This window comes from Agelaius tricolor, unplaced genomic scaffold (genome assembly GCF_023055355.1).
Source record: "Agelaius tricolor isolate 1412-34295 unplaced genomic scaffold, bAgeTri1.0.p SCAF_20, whole genome shotgun sequence".
Taxonomy (NCBI): domain Eukaryota; kingdom Metazoa; phylum Chordata; class Aves; order Passeriformes; family Icteridae; genus Agelaius; species Agelaius tricolor.
In genome coordinates this window covers 7,012,541-7,030,141 of record NW_027269280.1, presented here as the reverse complement: position 1 = coordinate 7,030,141, position 17,601 = coordinate 7,012,541, and the positions used below count along the sequence as shown (strand labels likewise).

The following is a 17,601-nucleotide window of genomic DNA, read 5'->3' as shown; positions in this document are numbered from 1 at the left end:
GTAGTCCATTGTCACTGTGCACACACACAAAGGCTGCAGCTCTTGTACAAGCAAGGCCTGGACGAGCCAGTGAGGTGCCCTGTCATGCCCAGCTCCTCCTCCCCACATCCCATATTCAACACAGCTATTCATTTCAGCTATTTATTTGATTTTAATAGAAAGTGGGATACTTCTGTATTTTTAACATGACACTTTGCTAATTAAAAAACAACCAACAAAAACACAGCTATTTTGCACCTTTAAAAGTGAACTTTTGGCCAAGAAAACACAATTCAAGCACTATCACTCTGATTTAAAGTGTCTCCACAGGCTCAGTGTTGAAGGGCTTTCTTCACAAAATCACAAATGATCAAATTGCTGCATAAATTTCTATTTCTGTCATAGCTGAAGTAACATTGTTAGAAAAATGACCTCTTAAGTGAAGTACAACTGGACTAATGCACATTATATAACACAGTTAAAAAAATACTCTCCTGACTGAACCAAAACAACATTACAAAGTGAAAGGCAAGGGTGTGGTGGGTGTGTGGGGGGTGTCTGGCTACATGTACATACCAGTAACATACATTTAAATATTAAAAAAATAAAGCAAAGCATAATAAAAAGGACAAGGAACTAGAGTGTTAGTATCAGTCTCCTGGCTCAGTGACAAACTCTTAGCAAAAGGGCAATGCTGCTGTACCACAGCTGTGAAGGACCAGGGTGGGGAACAGCAGCTGCACCCACAGCAACTGACCCCAGCAGTTTGGCTCTAACATGGTATTAGGCAATTACAGCAGCTGATCAATTTCTCCAGAATGATAAAGATGTAATTTACAATAAATTATTGAAAAAAACCCAACCACCCAGCAAAAAAAAAAAACCCCAAAATGCCAATCTCAACCCTTTTGGAGTAAAACTCTATGTATGTGGGATTTAAAATATTTTGAGACCATGGAGCCTGCTACATAAAAAATTAAAAAAACAACCCAAGAAGAAACCCTTATGAAATAAGTCAGTTAACATACTTATTAGCAGAAGGCAATGGTTTTGGTTCTGGGGTTTTTTTAACATGTTTCCTAAAGTATGACACCCCCCAGGCCCCTGGTACTTGTCTGGAATATGACTGAATGAGAGGCATTTATGTAAAGTAGCTCTTCCTAATGTCCAGCTCCATAGAACTAGGTTCAATTTTAACAAAAGAGTAAAATAATCCTTTTTTTTTTTTTTTTTTTTTAATAATTTCTAAAAGAGGAGTCTCTCCCCCCATGGAGAGCTATCGCACCAAATAATCCAACTTAGAGACATTAAAAGACATCCTGTTCAGAAAGCCCAGAGAAAAACTGTATTTTATCTGCCCATAGTAAGTGGATGCCACTTTTTAAAAAAAAACTTCCAAAAGAACAAAAAATTTAATTAAAAAAATATATTACAAAAGGCACTACTGAGCTTGCAAAAGCATTAAGTGCAGTGTTTAGGTTTGTACCAATCACGAAGCTGTGAGGGTGCACAGTTTGTGTAGAACAGTCACTGCCGTGTGAGAGCCCGGCTCTGGAATGGCCCCGAGGGCTGGGTGGGACCCTGGGGGAGGCTGGGCCAGCCCCTCCTGCCTCCCACCCGTGTTTGCTCAGCTTGGTGCCCTTCTCTTCCAGCCCTGCCAGGTGGCTCTGAGCTCTCACTGACTGTGTGGCACCAGCCCATCCTAATCTACCCCTTCTCACCAGCACAGTCCTGCAGAACTTCATTTTCTGATCAGATTTATCTTGTAACAGTAGATAGGTCTTTTTTCCTTTTTTTTTCTTTTTTTTTTTTAACCTAGAGAGCTGTTTCTGGAAGCCTTTCATGCAACATTACAAGCACTAGGCTTGATATGGAAAACTCTCTGGAGTTTTGAAAAGCTTTCTTATTCTCAGCATCACGCTGTCAAAACAAGTCATTCTTACAGAAGGCTGCAGAATAAAATTATTGACTGCTGTAACAAAAACTCATTACCACATCAACACTAGAGCCACAGTAAAAGCTCAGATTTCATAAAAATATTTTGTCCTTAGTCCTCTCTCTTTACAGCTGGGAAATAGCCACCTCCTGGGCCACTGGCTACCATGCTAATATATTACAAACCAGACCATTAAGATAAAGTTATCTTGCTGGTAAATTTGCTGAGATTATTGCTGATGTGCTTTTGTGTAATAACTATTCAAATCTGCTAGTGTTAATAGCTTCTCTGGGGAAAAAATAACCAGCTAATTCTTAAGCTTTTCTTTTCCTTAAATCTTCCACTACCACTAAAGGAATCCCAATAGTTTCTACAGTGCCCTGTTTCTAAAGCACTGGGTAGATCTCAGTGTCTGTAACAGCCTCAGAACAAGCAGAGCCTCCAAGGTCTCTGTGCACACACACATGGACAGACAGGTGAGGGTGGCTGTGGGTATCAACTGCCCAGCCCAGCTGGCTGGAGACACTCTCTGCTTCTGCACAGGGGTTCACATCTCTGCTCCACACTGCAAAGTTATCCTCGCATTCCCAGACATGTTTTAGGCTTTTCCCCCTGCAAGCAGAACGTTTCTGCCATCAGTCTCCTCTCCCACATTCTATTTGCTGATGATGCATTTCCTCGACTATCCAAGGTCAAGAAAGGCAGTTGAGGGCTGTGTGTTCATTACAATGAGGATAAGCAGTGATAGCAATTACCACCATTGCTAAGGACAGTTCAGCCCACTGTGGTACTGGCAACAAGGGTTAATTCAGCTACTGGACAACTGCACTCACAAACTTCTTGCTTATCACCAGTAATAATCTACCTCGTGTGTGGCATTAAGACATATACTCCATTGTTTAAACATACAGTTGTCCTCAATTGAGGAAAAATAAATAGCTGAGTACAAACCTCCTGTCACCTTAGTAACATTGTAGTTTTTCCTCCACTCTAACAACGAGAACAGAAGCGAAGTCCCAGGACGAGGAGCTGCACTCTAGTGGGCAGGAGGCTCTGCGAAGTAGCGCAGGATGCAGGCGGGGCTGTAGCGCCCGGGGCTGCCCGGCTCCGGAGGGAAGGAGGTGCCGTGGTGTTTCCCCGGGCTTCCTGGGATGGGACTGTTTCTTCCTGAACTAGGATACACTGAAGCATTTGGAAGACCAGCAGCCATGGACTGGGACTGGAATCTTGCCTTCAACGCTGGACTTGGCCAACTGAAAGAAACCAGAAGTCATACATGTTTTAAAGGAAACTGCAATAATGAGATCAGCACTTTAACTCAGAATGACTTTCCATCTCAGAACCAATGCACCTGCTGAGAAAAATCCTGTCTGGTGAGAGGCAAGTCTGGAAGAAGAGAAGGAACAGGAAGAGCACAAAATATTCTATCTAGATTGTTGCCCAATATTCTATATGTTCTAGATTCTATATAGATTGTGTTGCCCAAATCAGTAAGACATAATTTCTTTCAAAATGGCCATGATGACACATGAATAGTTATTTTGGACTGGGGTAATAAAGAGTAAAAATAAAAACACTTAATAAGATGCATAAAGATAATAAATTCACCTTAATATCCCTCAGCACAATCTAAGTACCACAAGGCAACAAACACAACATTCCTGCACTGCATCAACAACAGGGATGAATCACAAACCAACAGCACAACTATCACTGAGTCCAGTGAAGGATCCAAGTACCAAATCAGCAAAGTGAGACACTGGCTGAGTGTAAAGGAGTCACATCTGATTTGTCTGTGGAGACATGGTCAAGTTACCTGGGACAGCAGTAGAATGGAAAGAACATGACTGCAGCACCAGGAAACTCCTTATCAATAGACACCAGTCAAAAAAGGCTTTGGTGATTCACTTCAGAACACAGTTAATTCTGCTGAATTTAAAATATGGGTTTGGGGGCAACAAGGCCTGAAATTTTCTATTCAAGCTGATCTGCTAAAACTGTACTTCAGCTCCTGTGACTGAGTTTGCAGCAATACCTTTGCCTGTCAGATGAGGAGTAGGATTGCACTGCGTGTTTCCACTTGTAAATCATTGGGAATTTCTGGGGATCAATTTCTGCTCCTTCTATAGCTGCTAAGACATCACCATCCAGCTTCGAGGGCTGCTCCCTAGAATGGAAACAGAACTAGATGAAAAGAGAACCACGTATTTGTTCAGGCAATGAAACACCCCAATTCCAAAACACTTAGTTTTATATTAGCAATGAGATTGTCTGTGCAAGTAAGAGTTTAAAAAGGCAATTCTTACCCAAGAAGGAATAACTTTAAATTGTCATTTGTGGGTGAAGTCTTCGAAAGAAACTTCTGGGAAGAAAGTTCTTGACGTTGCTGTGGCTCCCTAGTCTGAATTCCAGATTCTCTGGACACTCTCTCCTTTTCTAACAATATTCTGTGGTCTGTCCTTAACTTGGTCTCTCCATGTTTTCCTGTAACACTTGGCTCAGAAGAACTTGCCAGTGACACTGCAGAGCAGGTCTTGTCCAGAATTGCCTCATTCTCAGTTTTTTCAGTGATTTTATGAGATACTCCTGCAACCTCTTGTTCTCGGAATGACAGGCCTTCGAATTCTGACATCAAATTGGAAACAGGTGACATGAGGCATTCTGACCCATCATGCAGCTGCTTTCTGTCACTGATGATCCTTTTACTGGACACAGCACTGCAAAACCCATTTTTGCTGGCAGCAGCCCCCTTCTCATAGTGCCGAGGGTGAGCTGAGGTCTCTATGATGTTTCCTGCACACTCCATGGACAGGATATCACACTCAGCATCTCCAATGGCATCAATGCTGGGCTCCTTGGACACCAGAGAGGGGCTGATATTTCGTGCTGCATTTTGTCTGTTTTTAATTTCTTCTAAGCTCATGTCATCATCATCCTCATCCAAAAATGCTCCAACAGAAATGGAATTGCAGGATTTTTTGCTTTTGCCTGTGAACAATTTTAACAAGAGCAACACATAAGAAGACTTTAAACAGAATGTCAAGTGCATAAGCTAGGAAAAAGATGCACAATCCTTATGCCTTATTCTATTTCCTGAAGACCTCTCTGACTGTATGTAACAGCAAGAACTAACCTGACTAAAGCTACAAATGCAAAATGCACACATGGCAAGCAGTGGCCTAAGGTATAAAAGCTTTCCTGGGTTTTGCTTCTTGTGTCTTTTCAGGCTCACAGTTGTAAAGAATTATTCTTTTATTTTTAAAATGTTATTTATTCCGTATCTGTGGATTACAAAATTCTATGCTTTAGATGAATGCCCAAATGCTCTGAGTGAAAACATACTGAAGACAGAGGTTTTCTTACAGGGATTTCATTTAAGGGCTACACTCAAATAAACTACTTCACATGGAAGATAAAGTCTGTACTTCCACATTCACAGTTGGCTCTTTTTTTGATGCTGTACTCAGACTGTCTGGATAACAGATGAATAATAACAACCACAACAGGTGAATACAGCTTCCCCTGGGCCCCAAGCTTTTTCTGTTCCTCTTCTCCCCAGGTAGAACCCATTGTTTGCAGCATTTGCCCTTTTCTTACCAGAGGGATGTGGAGTTTTATATCTATTGCAGGTTTCATTTTCCCCTGTTTCTGGCTGAGCCTTTTCGCTCATTTCACGATGACTCAGGTACTCTTCTAATTTTCGCAGCCCCTCCTGGGAAGACAGATCAACAAAACAGCCCAGAAATTCCCAGTATTCAACCCACGGGAACCCCAGTTCATGAGCTAACTCCCTGCAATAAATAAAATAAAACGAATCATTTGTGAAGACATAAATATCAGTTTGACAACAACTTTTCTGATCACATTTTAACAGCTACAAACAGAGCACAAACGAGCAACCAGGCAACACAATCCCACCACAACCAAGAGTCTGCAAAAGCACACACACATCCTTAGCAATCAAAGTATCACCTCATTTGTTCTAGAGCATTTTTCACATTTCATCTACTATTTTTACAGTTGGCAGCATAAACATTGCTATCTTTAAGCTGACTGTATCTAGACATCAGACAGAGAAGAATCCCCACTGATACTGCATGCACCAGCCTTTTCTATTTGGGAATGGGAGAGGGAGGAGGAAGTGAGGGATTATTTTAAAGAATGAAATGCAGTCAGCTTTTAACAAAGTATTTTTTCCATATGTTGCTGATGGAAGGTATTTTAGCTGCAAGGACACACCGCACACATACAGCTTTTATAAAACAGCAAATTTGTATTAGGATCTTTTCATTCTGCTCCCTTTTAACAATCCCTCACTTTCACAGAACAAACAGGCTATGCATCATTTTAGATCTGACAAATGAGGCAAGTAAATGTCTGTGAAAAGTATTCCATACATACCATCAATAACAGCTAAAATATCTTTATTGCCAAAGCTAAGAAAGCCAGGTCTCACATTTTAACTATCTTATTTACACAAAAAACCAGTAAAAATCCAACTGCAAAATATTTCATTAAATATTTCTGCAGTAGTTTTTGCCCCAAGATATTGTGCAGTGAGTAATAACTGAACTCTCAGCACAGTCTTTTGCTTTTACATGCTCTATTATTAAGCTTTTATATTGACAGTCTTTTAGATACCTTCCAACTCTTTCAACACCTCTCTCCAGATCAGATTTCCTGACATTGTGAAAGAAGCCAGCTCTCTCCCGAGGTGGAGTCTTCCACAGCCTGCGAAATTCTTCAGCCTTTAAAAAACAGAAACAAATTCAAAAACTCTCCCCCACAGTATGAACTGGCCACACATCTACCTAGAGATGTTCAGCTGTTTGCTGTCCACAAGTGCTGCTAAACCCCAGCTATGAAGGATCTCACACTGGATCTAAAGTTACTCCTTTCATTACTGGTGGTTACTCTGATCTCTTAACTGCTCATGAAGGAGAAGGACCATAATGTACAATCATCTGAAAATCAACTGCACAACACCACATCTGCCTGCTTTTAATGTGTGTGCAGCAGGAAACAGAAGTGTCTTGTGATTTTGCCATGTCATTCTATTTAATTACAAAAGCTTCCTGGTCATTGTTTTCTGGGATGCAAAGGGGATGTTTTTTATGTATGTACAGACTTGCTACAATTATTAGAATAAATTCTTGCTGTCTATTTTGAAGTTGGAATGCCTCAGGGGAAATTTTTTGCAAAATCCTGCACTACACTTTATATGACAAGGATCACAACGATGACTAAGAATTACATTCAGACATTAAAAATACATGTCAGCAATCAAAATTATGAACTGTTTGTACCCTAGAGATTTTTTTTTTTGCAGTACAGATAATATTTAAATTTGTGTCAGTTGAACAGAAAATTGATCAAGAACTTTTAGAAGAAAAAGCATTAAGCATTTTGGTAGAACTCAATCTTAAAGAATGCAACCATCAGTCCTCCACTGTATGTATTCATTGTTTCTAAACCTGTTATATTTGTAGCATGTTCACATTAAATAAATGAGTCAAACAAACACCTGTAAGTTTGGAATATATTTAACAGATATCTAAGTTTTCCTTCTGAAAACTGAAGATTTTGCTTTTCCACTATACAGTCAATACATTTCCAAAACCATCCCAACAACCTACTACTTGGTTGTCAGTTTTTCCATCTAGAAAAATATATTTATGTTAATTCAACAAGCAGGGGTTAACATCCAGTGGCAACTTCCAGAAATGAGGTAACAATACAGTTAAGGTTTTTAAAACTGATTCTTAGCTGCTTTGAAAGGCTTTGCTTCAGGTTAGAGAGTTACAGCAATTATCTATAAGAAATGAAAGGTTTGCCAAGGGTGCTCTTTGAATAGATTTCAACAGGAAAAAGAAAACAATTTTTGACTGAACTTCTACTCTTCTTATCTACACCACATTTCTGTTTTCAGCAGTAAAAAAATATTTACAAGTTTCTGTGCTTCTCCATGGAGGAAGATCCATCTCCTCAGCAAAGAGAGAGCCACAATCTGCACTGGGATCAAGCTACACCACCCAGGGAACCCTGTGGGGATCTTTATTCATTAAAAGGAGAAGAATGGGCATTGGAGTCACAGGGAGCTCTCTCCTTACCTTTGAGGGGCTCATGGGGCCTGCAAAAGCCCTGATGGACAGCACTGGGTCCTTGGGGCTGCCAGGGTATTTAGGCCAAGCTCTCTGGGGGCCATCGTCCGTCTGGTCGGGCGACCACGGTGCCCCAATGACCGGAGCTGAGGAATTGTCTTCTGCCCTCAGGAGGGGCACATAATAGTGACCTAAAATAGATCATCCAGAGCCTTCTCATTCAGTGTATGTCACATCAGCCTGCTGCTTCTTCCTGGGTTACCACTGCACCCATACACTGAACCATCTTAGTAAAACTACTTGTAATTCACACTCACTGCTCCAGTGATCACAGACCACATTTTAGTGTAGGTTCCCTTCTCTTTCAAACACAAAACCACCTGCAATAATCCATAAAGCTCTTCCCTCAGGGTCTTTAACATTTTTCACAACCTCCTTTTGCAAATGCCTAAACACACACATGACAAAACAGAGAAAGTTCTGTGTCGAGGAAATTATAAAATGACAGGACTCCCCAGCATGACAGATACACCTCTTGCCCTGCAAAAGGTCTTTATATTCTTTAGTTCAATCTTTTAGATTGAACATTGCTCCAGGCTTACTGAATCAGGGCCTTGCCTCCCTTACTGAGCCATGAGGGCAACCTTGTGATCCATACATTAAGAGCTCTGACTCAATGTTAGAATTTCCCTTTGGTTTTTAGAGCACTGTACAGCAGCATCATTTATAAACTCAAATGCTACAGAAAGCAAACAGGAGACAGCCAAGAGCCAAAACACACCCCTGATATAGTACAAAACTCTGCATACAGACCTTTCAAGTACTCTCTTATCTTTTCTTTCAATTCAGCAGATTTGTTCTTGCTTCTTTCACAAACTACCTGTTAATATAATTGTACTTGTTAGGGCAGCATAGTAACCTCATTTTCAAATCAACTGCAATGTGTGTTCTTTCAGAACAATCACATTATTGGCCCCTACCCATCTCACCCAGTGCTTTTAATTCACAGTAGAGCAACTAAAATACATCCAACTTCATAAATTCTAAAACTTTTCCAAAGACACAATCAGCATAAAATATTTTTAATGTTATACTGAATTTACTCTTTAATTATGACACTAGCACCTTACTACAAATCTTCCATCTATGGTAGTCAGTAATGTCTGAATATGAAAAATGCTCATCAGGATAACATTTCTGGGTTTGCTGTGGACACAGAGAGACTTACTTCTGCTGGAGTTTGATCATATTTGTTTCTTGGATTTTTTACAATGGCTGGGTGTGAGGTAAGCACATTAACCACATCCACATTTCCAAACTTGCAAGCAAAATGCAATGGAGTATCAAACCACTGCAGTGGGAAAAAGGGAAAAAATCACATGCACTCAGAAAGATTATAAAGTCAATACCACACATTTAATTTTGAGACTGAGGATAGTAAATACATGTCATGACTAATTATCTCAGCTCTTAACAGATCTGTTCCCACCACAGTGCAGAATAATGATTACCAAAACCCACAGAATTCATGGACAGCTCCCCTTCTGTTCTGTTCTCTTTCAGTCTCCCTTAACCCCTTCCAGTACTACTAATGATAATGATAATAATAATAATAAAAACAGGTAACCCCCCAAATCTTACCATTTTATCTGGAGTGTTCAGGTAAAGGTCAACAATATATTGGATGCGTTTCTTCAACATGACATCGTTATCATCAGGGTACATCAGCCGCATAAATTCTGGATTTTCCAGAGTGTCCAGCAGTAACTGGCAGATAGCAGGCTGATTCTCCTTGGCAGCAACATGCATGACATTGTACCTACACCCTTCCTGGAAAAAAAGACCAGTATTAGAAGAAACCTCAATCTAAACAGCTTTCTTACAGCCAGAGATGTAACTGATTTAACTGTGAAAATACATGGGTTCCTGCACGGAGTTTTATATGGATATTTTTGTAAAGACTTATCCTTACACCCATATTATTGTTATAATTAATGAAATTATTCTTACACTCAGTTAGAGCCTTTATTTAAGGAAAGAATGTGGCAAAAAAGGTACATTAAGATATTACACAATAAAGGGAGGTAGGAAGTTCAGTTTAGATAAAGAGCAGGAAAATGGGTATAGACATAAAAAATTTGATTTGCTATATTAGATAAAAAATTTCAACAACTTCACAAAGCTGGTCTGATGCAAGTTGAAGATAGTCAGAGTTTGCTAAATGGCACCTTATACATGGTTTTGGAATTTAGTAGAGGTGCTTAGGTAAGCAATGCTGTAGGAACACCTAATTACAGCCTAGGCCCTACCCTAGTCCTTCAATTTAGTCTGTTTTAAAAAAGATTGCAATTTCTTGGAGGAGACCAAAGAATAAGAAGACAAGACTATTCCTTGCACTACTAAATACAACTATTCCTCCCCTGAAGAACTGCACACTCAGTTCCTTTATCTCTGCTGGATAAAGGGAGCTCTCAGGGTGACTTACAGAGAAGTCCCAGCTGCTGTCAATGAACAGAGAAACCTGCACTGGGTGGAACAAGGTGTCCTGAAGGAGGAGCAGAAAACATCGCTCCTTCCACTTCTGCTTCCAGGCCCCAAAAGCTACATCACTAAACCAGAACCCTGATTTTCCGTTTTGTGGCTGGTTTTTCACCTGTACAATGGTTGGGTTGTCTCCTGACCCTATCAGGTAACGAGGGTTACTCCAAATCAGGTCTGAGAACGTTGCTGTGTCTCCTTTCTCCACAGCTTTCCGAAGCTTTGCTGTGAGATCCTGAGTCCGCGGACTTTTGTAGCTGTTGGCTCTCTCCTTACTGGCAGTGTCGCTCTCAGGGGAGCACAAACCATCTACCAAAACACAAATCATTCCTTTCTAGATACATTCTTTCCAGGGATCACCATCTGCACACCCGGGCCATGAAAATTATGCTTTTAATCTAAACCATGTTCTTAATTTGGCATCTTTAATATACAGGAGTAAGGAAACTGAACTGAATAACAAGACATTTAAATACACTAGTAGTTAGTAATAGGGAGGGAGAGGAAAATGATGAATCAACTTGTAAAAGTGTTTCAGACTTTAATAGGGACTGGTAAACTTTGTAATTACCAGTCTGCTCCCATCCAAATTTAAAAGCAAAATTCAGAAAGAAACAACCATTTTCTGATTGTTAAAATTGATTCTGCAGTTCTGTAAATCCTCAGTCACTTCAATCTAGCAATTGGGAACACTGTGAAATATGATCAGTGCTTAGCATTTTATTTCTGAACTTACAAATTTACTTAAGGACTGAGTACAGTTTGAATATACTGTGCAATTTTATCAGCATCTTGCTAAACCTGAAAATCCTGAAGTCCATGAGTAAAACTGAATCCTAACAAATATGACCATGGAATACTAAGCAAGGTATCCATGCAGACCATTACCTACATTTCAGCTTTAGCAGAGTAGCAATAGTACTTTACATTTAAAACATTTTCCACATGTTCAACATTTCTATACTTAAAATAAAAGTTCTTTTAAACATCAATTTATTCAGTGCTTCACCTTTGAATTTTTTCTGTTATTAGTGTTTTGTAAGACAGTTGTTGCTTCTGTCATGAAAAGAAAAATCAATGCTGTCTATTGCATCTACTGTAGAGAGATGAAGTTCCCCACTTACCTCTGTTAAATGATCCCATTTTCACTGGAGACAAACATAAAGAGGACTTGCCTGGAGATGGGAAATAATCACAGATTCCTTTAGCAAATTTCTCAGCATCCTCTCTGTTTGTAAAAGCTTTAAAACGGGAACCCTTAATCATCTTAACAGCCTGGAGAGCTTCCTTCCTATCTTCATAAACATGAATTCTCTCTGCAACAAAGAACCACCAAGTTACATTGCTTCAATCATCTCAGATTTCAATTCCTAGACAGATCACAGAATTCTTAAGACTATCGTTCCAGCTTTGGTCTCAGATTGTTTCTCTTCCAAAAGTGACATAAAGGTCAAAAGTCCTTTTAAATCTTGTCTTTTGGAAACTGAGTAGGAGCCTCCCACACTCTCCAGGTAATGTCAGGTGATCCCAGTACAGGGCTCAGCCATTCCCTTCAATCAACACCCCTTTAATGGATGGGCCACCTTCAACAAAGCATTTCACTTCCAGATGGAAAAGCAGACTCAGAGCTTATTCACCCTGAATTACTTTTGATGCTGCCTTGCTCAGAAAGACCAACTTTGTAACTGATCCACAACTTCAACATCTCTACAGAGTATCTTAGATAATTAACAAATCCTTCTTCTTCTCCTTTAAATGATACTGTTCACATAAGGATATCTTAATGTACCTTTTCTTAGTAAGAATTCTTACTACTCTCTCAGAGGAAATAATCCTGTGCACTACTCTACCCCTGTCAGGAACAGAAAGGAAGATGTGAAAACTTTTAGAAGAGATCATTTAAGCTTCAACTGATGACAACATCATGACATATTTTTTTGATTGTTTATTTGCAGGATTACTTTTTATTCTTGAGAGGGATTAAAGGCACAGGATGAGTCCAAGAGTAGCAATAAGAAATTTTCCTCATCTGAGCTACACAGGGTAGAGGATCCTCATATGTAGGAACTGTAATGGCAAACACCTGGGACGTCTTAAACTGTTGTTTCTTTGCCTCAGAATAAACACTATTTATAGGAACAAAGAAATACCTCAACCAATGCCAACAATACTAATGCAGTGGTGTTCAGAATACCTGTTACATAAAAGAACTCTACCCAGCCATGACTAAAATGCCTTATCACTGGAAATAAGGGAAGTGAGTATTTACCATTCCTAGCCAGTATGTCATCATAAACTGGGCAAACACCATAGAACAGTGGAGGATCTCTGGATGGTGTCTGAGCAGAGATCTGTGAATCAGCACCACAGGCTGGAGCTGAACAGTTCATGAGTGTCACAGCATCTTCTTCTGGAGGGTTCAGACCCACACAGTACCCAAAGTCTACCTCCTCAGAAGCACTTCCAAGGCCATTGTGATTCACTGGGACATTTCCAGCTGCCTCCTCTGACACAGCAGACCCTTCCTCCTCCAATGCTCCTTGCTGTTCCAACAGTGCCTGAGCCAATTTTTTTTCAAAAATAAACCTTGTAGTTGCAGTAATGGGCCCACATTTCAGTCCTGCTCTCACAATCTCTTCTCTAAGCTCATCGTGGCTGAGCTTCTTTAATCGGGATAATATTGTATCCATTGTTATTCCACCTACAGGAAAGGCAAAGAAGGAGAAAAATTGTAAAAACCAAAACTTCTTCTGCTACTTAAATGGTGTATTTAAGCAAAGGAAAAAAAATGTCACTTAGCAATTTCTTGGGATTCTGAAGAGATCCTTGCAGTGCAGAAAAATAAAATTTTTCAATTCAATGTTTTTAAGCTACCAGACACATAGCAAGTTTACTTCCTCCTCTCTCGACCACTTAAAAGAATATTTATAGTTTACATTTTGTTCTTGGTAGTCCTTTTTCAATTTCTTCTAGAGTGAAAATTCAATCTAGAGCATTTACTCATTAAAATTTATCACAGGCTGAGAAATATTTGATTCCTGACAAGAAGGCACAATTTCTTTGTGCAATGCAACACAAGGACAGGAGCACCAGTCAGCCCCAAGACAAGGGGCTGCTAAAGGCACAGAACTATTTCCAGTATTTCCTTGGGACTTTCTGGCTGACAGAAGTCATGGGCACAAGTGCAATGCAGCAGCCAGGGCAGGCTTGCTCTGGCTGTGATGCAAGGCTGGAAATATGTACACAGCATGTTGTTTCCCAGGCCTGTTTGGAGAGCAAACAGCCACAAGACAAAAACAACTGATCTTTTCAGATCTCCTTCTCCAACAGAAAACAGAAGCTGGGAGAATTTCTCAGTTTCCAAAGGAACATCATCCTCTCTGCTATGATACAATTCCCCAGGCTCATGTCCCTCCATGTAATCCACGCTGACAGCTTCCACACTGGTCAGCAAGAAGACACTAAAACCAAGCTGATGCCAACACAAATTCCTTGCTCTGGAAAACACAGCTGAAAAATACAGGACTTGGGCAGCTCAAAAATGTAAGAAGCTTTCCCATTATTTGATGAGAACTGCAGTCAGGTAGCTGGAGGCAGGCTGTGACTGCCCTGGCACACATTGTCAGGAAGGGAAGCTCCAGACAGGAATGATTCAGCTGGGCTCTCCCTCAGCCTGCCTTGCACTGCCCCCTCCTCCACTGCTGAGCCACTTCATGAGGCTTGTTCTGCTTTGGACAGGGTGTATGGCCGTTTTAGTACTTTATTTTCAATTTTAGGTTTCATACTCAGTCAGTGAAACTAAGACTACTTTTCATATATTTAAAAACCCCAAATGCACACAGTAAGCTTTTGTAGCTTTCAGCAGCAATCTATACAGCACTACATTAAGTTTCACCAATCTGAGTTAGAACAAACACATTCTAGTATTAGGAAACACTATGAAAATTTACTTAGTGCCAAACTTCAACAGTCCTTCAATTCTTACAAGTGAACAGTCATGTGAGTTGGAAGGTTGTTTCCTTGGAGGGGTATTTCCTTTGGGAGCTGTCTCTTTTTTTATGAACATCTTATTTTGAATGCCTGTGGTTAGAGAACAACATAACCTCAGCCCCCGAACATTTCACAAGTATTAACTGGAATCCTGCTGAAACAATGGGAAATGAGAATATTTCCAATTAAAACAGCAGCAGAGCCACAGCTGATGCTGCTGAGCCACTTCCCCAAGGTACTGCAGCTCCCCTGTGATTCCTGAGCCTCCAAGCAACCTCACTGTTTCCATTATCTGACTTGCCCACAACAGATTATCTGACTACAACAGATAGGAAGGATCCTCTTACTTGTTTTCAATTCTTAGTCCTCTATTTTTTAAAATAACATTTGATACCAGTGTGTTTTAATTAAGGGATGTGCCCCTAAGCTCAATTAAAATATCCAAACTTGGTATTCTAAGGATTTTCCTTTTGAGACTGCATAACTGTAAAATCACAAGAAAGATGAAAACTCAGGGGTGAGAAAGTTCACTGCAAAAACAGATCAGTGAAAACACTCTGAGCAGTCAACATAATGCCTTAAAGAATTAGCTGAGAAATGCTCCTATTTTTAGGGTTCAGAACTAGCACAATCATTCTGCAGAAGAGCAGACCTGTACATATATATAATTTATGTACATGCAAAAATCCTTCCTGCCTAGTGGTTAAGCAAAAAAAAATGCTGTGAGGGAGTGATTTCTCATGTTTTGACAGAACCTGGTACCTAAATCTTAGTGCTTAAAATTTTGTCTGTTAAAAAAAAAAGAAGTTATTTATTTTGTGTGTCTACTACAACTCTGGCACAACTGAATCAAAATGGGATGGCAAAGCAGACCAGTGAAGAATGAGGTTTAAGATCTGCTGGTAGTATGAAGAGTTTTCTACAGGGTGTCTGGTGTGGAAATAGGGAAAACATTGTTGGAGTGACAACACAGAACTCTCACAAAATCCTTTTGTGTTCTGACAATGAGATTTCAGCTAATTTAGATAAGCATTATTGGTTTTTAATTTCATTACCTATTTTAATCTGTCCAAAACAAAATGTGTGACTTGCAAACCCAAGAAACTGCAACTACTCATATTGAGACAATTCTTGGACCGTTTGTTACGTGCAGGTGCAAAACGAGATTATTTGAACCGTAAAATGCATTATATAACTACAAATGATCCAGAGCACAGCCAGCACTGAGGCTGCTATCTCCTCTAGTTCAGCACGTAAGGCCTTGTGAGTTACCTTTGCAAATATGAATAACTCCTTTAACAACAATATGTTCTAGGGTTCTTCCAAATCAATCAAATCCTGGAAGAATGGGCAAGAATCGTATCTTTCTTTATCTCACTGGGTCAGTATGAAGCAGCAGAACCTGCTTCCAAAAAAAAATTAAAACTAGACCCATGACAGAATGAACGCCTGATTTCTAAGGATGGCAGTATTATTTTACTCTACTACTCTCATTAAATCTTTCAATAAATGAATAATATAAGAAAAATACTCTTTTTGGCTGGATTGTTTTTGTTGGTTTTTTTCCCGAGGCAGGAATGGAGAGTCACATCCTGTCTTTGGCTGTATTCGGCTGATAGGATTTGCATATGTTAGAGCAACCGTGGCTCCGCGCTGGGGTGATTTGTCTGTACCGCCTGTGGGCAAATGAGCCACCAGTTATGAACTACGTGGCTGAAAGGGAACTGCTGAACAAACTTGAAATAAGCCATGGGAAAAGAAAAAAGGGAGGGGGAAAAGGGACAACTTTTCAGGGAGGAGAAAGGCACACCTATGTGTAGACCCGGGCCGGGCAGGGCGCTGGGGGGGATGCGGGAGCAGCAGCAAAAGCAAAAGCAGCAAAAGCAGCAGCAGCAGCAGCAGCAGCAGCAGGGCCGCGGGAGCGGGGCCGGGGCGGAGCCGGCGAGGCCCGGCCGTGACAAAGCGGGAAGGGGAACGGGGCGGCGGGGCCGGGCCCGGCGGGGCCCGCGGGCGCTGGGGAGGCGGGCAGGGCCGCGCGGCCTCCCCGGGCGGTGCCCGGTGCCCGCTGCCGGCCCTGCCGCGGGGCGAGGGGCAGCACCATCCCCCGGCCTCCCCCGAGTCTCTCACCTGGGCGGCTCCCGCTGCAGCGCTGGCTCCCCGCGGCGAGCGGCGCCGGGGCCGAGTGGGGAGCCGGGGACGCGATGGGGGTCGGGGAGGAGATGGCGGCCGCTGCCGCCCGGCGGCCGCCCGGCCTCCTGTCCCGCAGCCGCAGCAGCCAGCCCACGGCGCCGATGACGGCGCAGGCGGCCAGGAGCTCCCAGCACGGCCATCGGCCCCAGCCGGCTCCCCAGAGCGAATCCCAGCCCCCGGCGGCCCCGACCCACCGCTCCATGCCCGGCCCGCGGCCCGCCCGCCGCCGTGCCCGCACGCCCTCAGGGACGGTACCTCCGCGGCCGCGCGGCTTCCACCTCCTCCGCCCCGCGCCCGCCCCCCAACAGACGCGGCGGCGGCTCCGCCCGGCGCTGACGGGGCTCCGCCGCCCGCCTGGGCCTCACCGTGACCGCGGCTCCGCTCGGCCGCCGCTGCCGGGCGGCGGGGAGGGGCCGGGGAGGCCGAGGGAGCGGAACACGCGGCGGAGCAGCCGCAGCTGCCGGGCGGGCGGGGAAGGGCCGGGGAGGCCGGGGGAGCGCGGCGCCGCTGCTGCGGGGGAACACACGGCGGAGCAGCCGCAGCTGCCGGGCGGGCGCTGCCCAAGGCCGGGACAGGCAGGCAGGGCTTGAACTGCACCAGCCCTGGGGACCGGGAACACACGGGCACTTCAGAGGCCGCTCTAGAAAGGTTCCGTCCGGGTATTAACCTTAAAAAGCTGCAGCAGTCTCGTATGAGCCATGAGAGGTGGAAAACCAGGGAGCAGGAGGCCTCTAGTGCAGGCGAACAATTCCCTGCACGGATGTGAACCAGCCCTCCCAGCAAGTGCAACATTCCTGCCTTTGGGTACAGGCGCCTGCACTATGTGCAGGGCAGGCACTTGGTGGTTTAAGTTGCTGTCCTTAAAGA

At 42.5% G+C, this 17,601-nt stretch overlaps 1 protein-coding gene across 4 annotated transcripts; it reads right to left on the bottom strand.

The window, feature by feature from the left end:
* Positions 1-127: 127 nt before the first annotated feature.
* On the bottom strand, positions 128-17,230 carry ANKLE2 (ankyrin repeat and LEM domain containing 2). 4 transcript variants are annotated; one of them, XM_071445355.1, is made up of 13 exons: positions 17,100-17,230; positions 12,824-13,255; positions 11,679-11,870; positions 10,670-10,863; positions 9,658-9,846; positions 9,245-9,367; positions 8,830-8,896; positions 8,026-8,207; positions 6,557-6,663; positions 5,513-5,706; positions 4,222-4,903; positions 3,951-4,082; positions 128-3,168 (listed from the first exon to the last, which is right to left on the bottom strand). In XM_071445355.1, exons 2-13 carry the CDS (start codon positions 13,242-13,244, stop codon positions 2,952-2,954), a joined length of 2,700 nt encoding a protein of 899 aa, XP_071301456.1. In that variant the 5' UTR covers positions 13,245-13,255; positions 17,100-17,230; the 3' UTR covers positions 128-2,951. The 4 variants fall into 4 exon arrangements, with proteins under 4 accessions (XP_071301456.1, XP_071301455.1, XP_071301453.1 ...); XM_071445354.1 differs by having other exon boundaries at positions 16,990-17,123; XM_071445352.1 differs by lacking the exon at positions 17,100-17,230 and adding an exon at positions 16,672-16,983.
* Between the last annotated feature and the right edge of the window lie 371 nt (positions 17,231-17,601).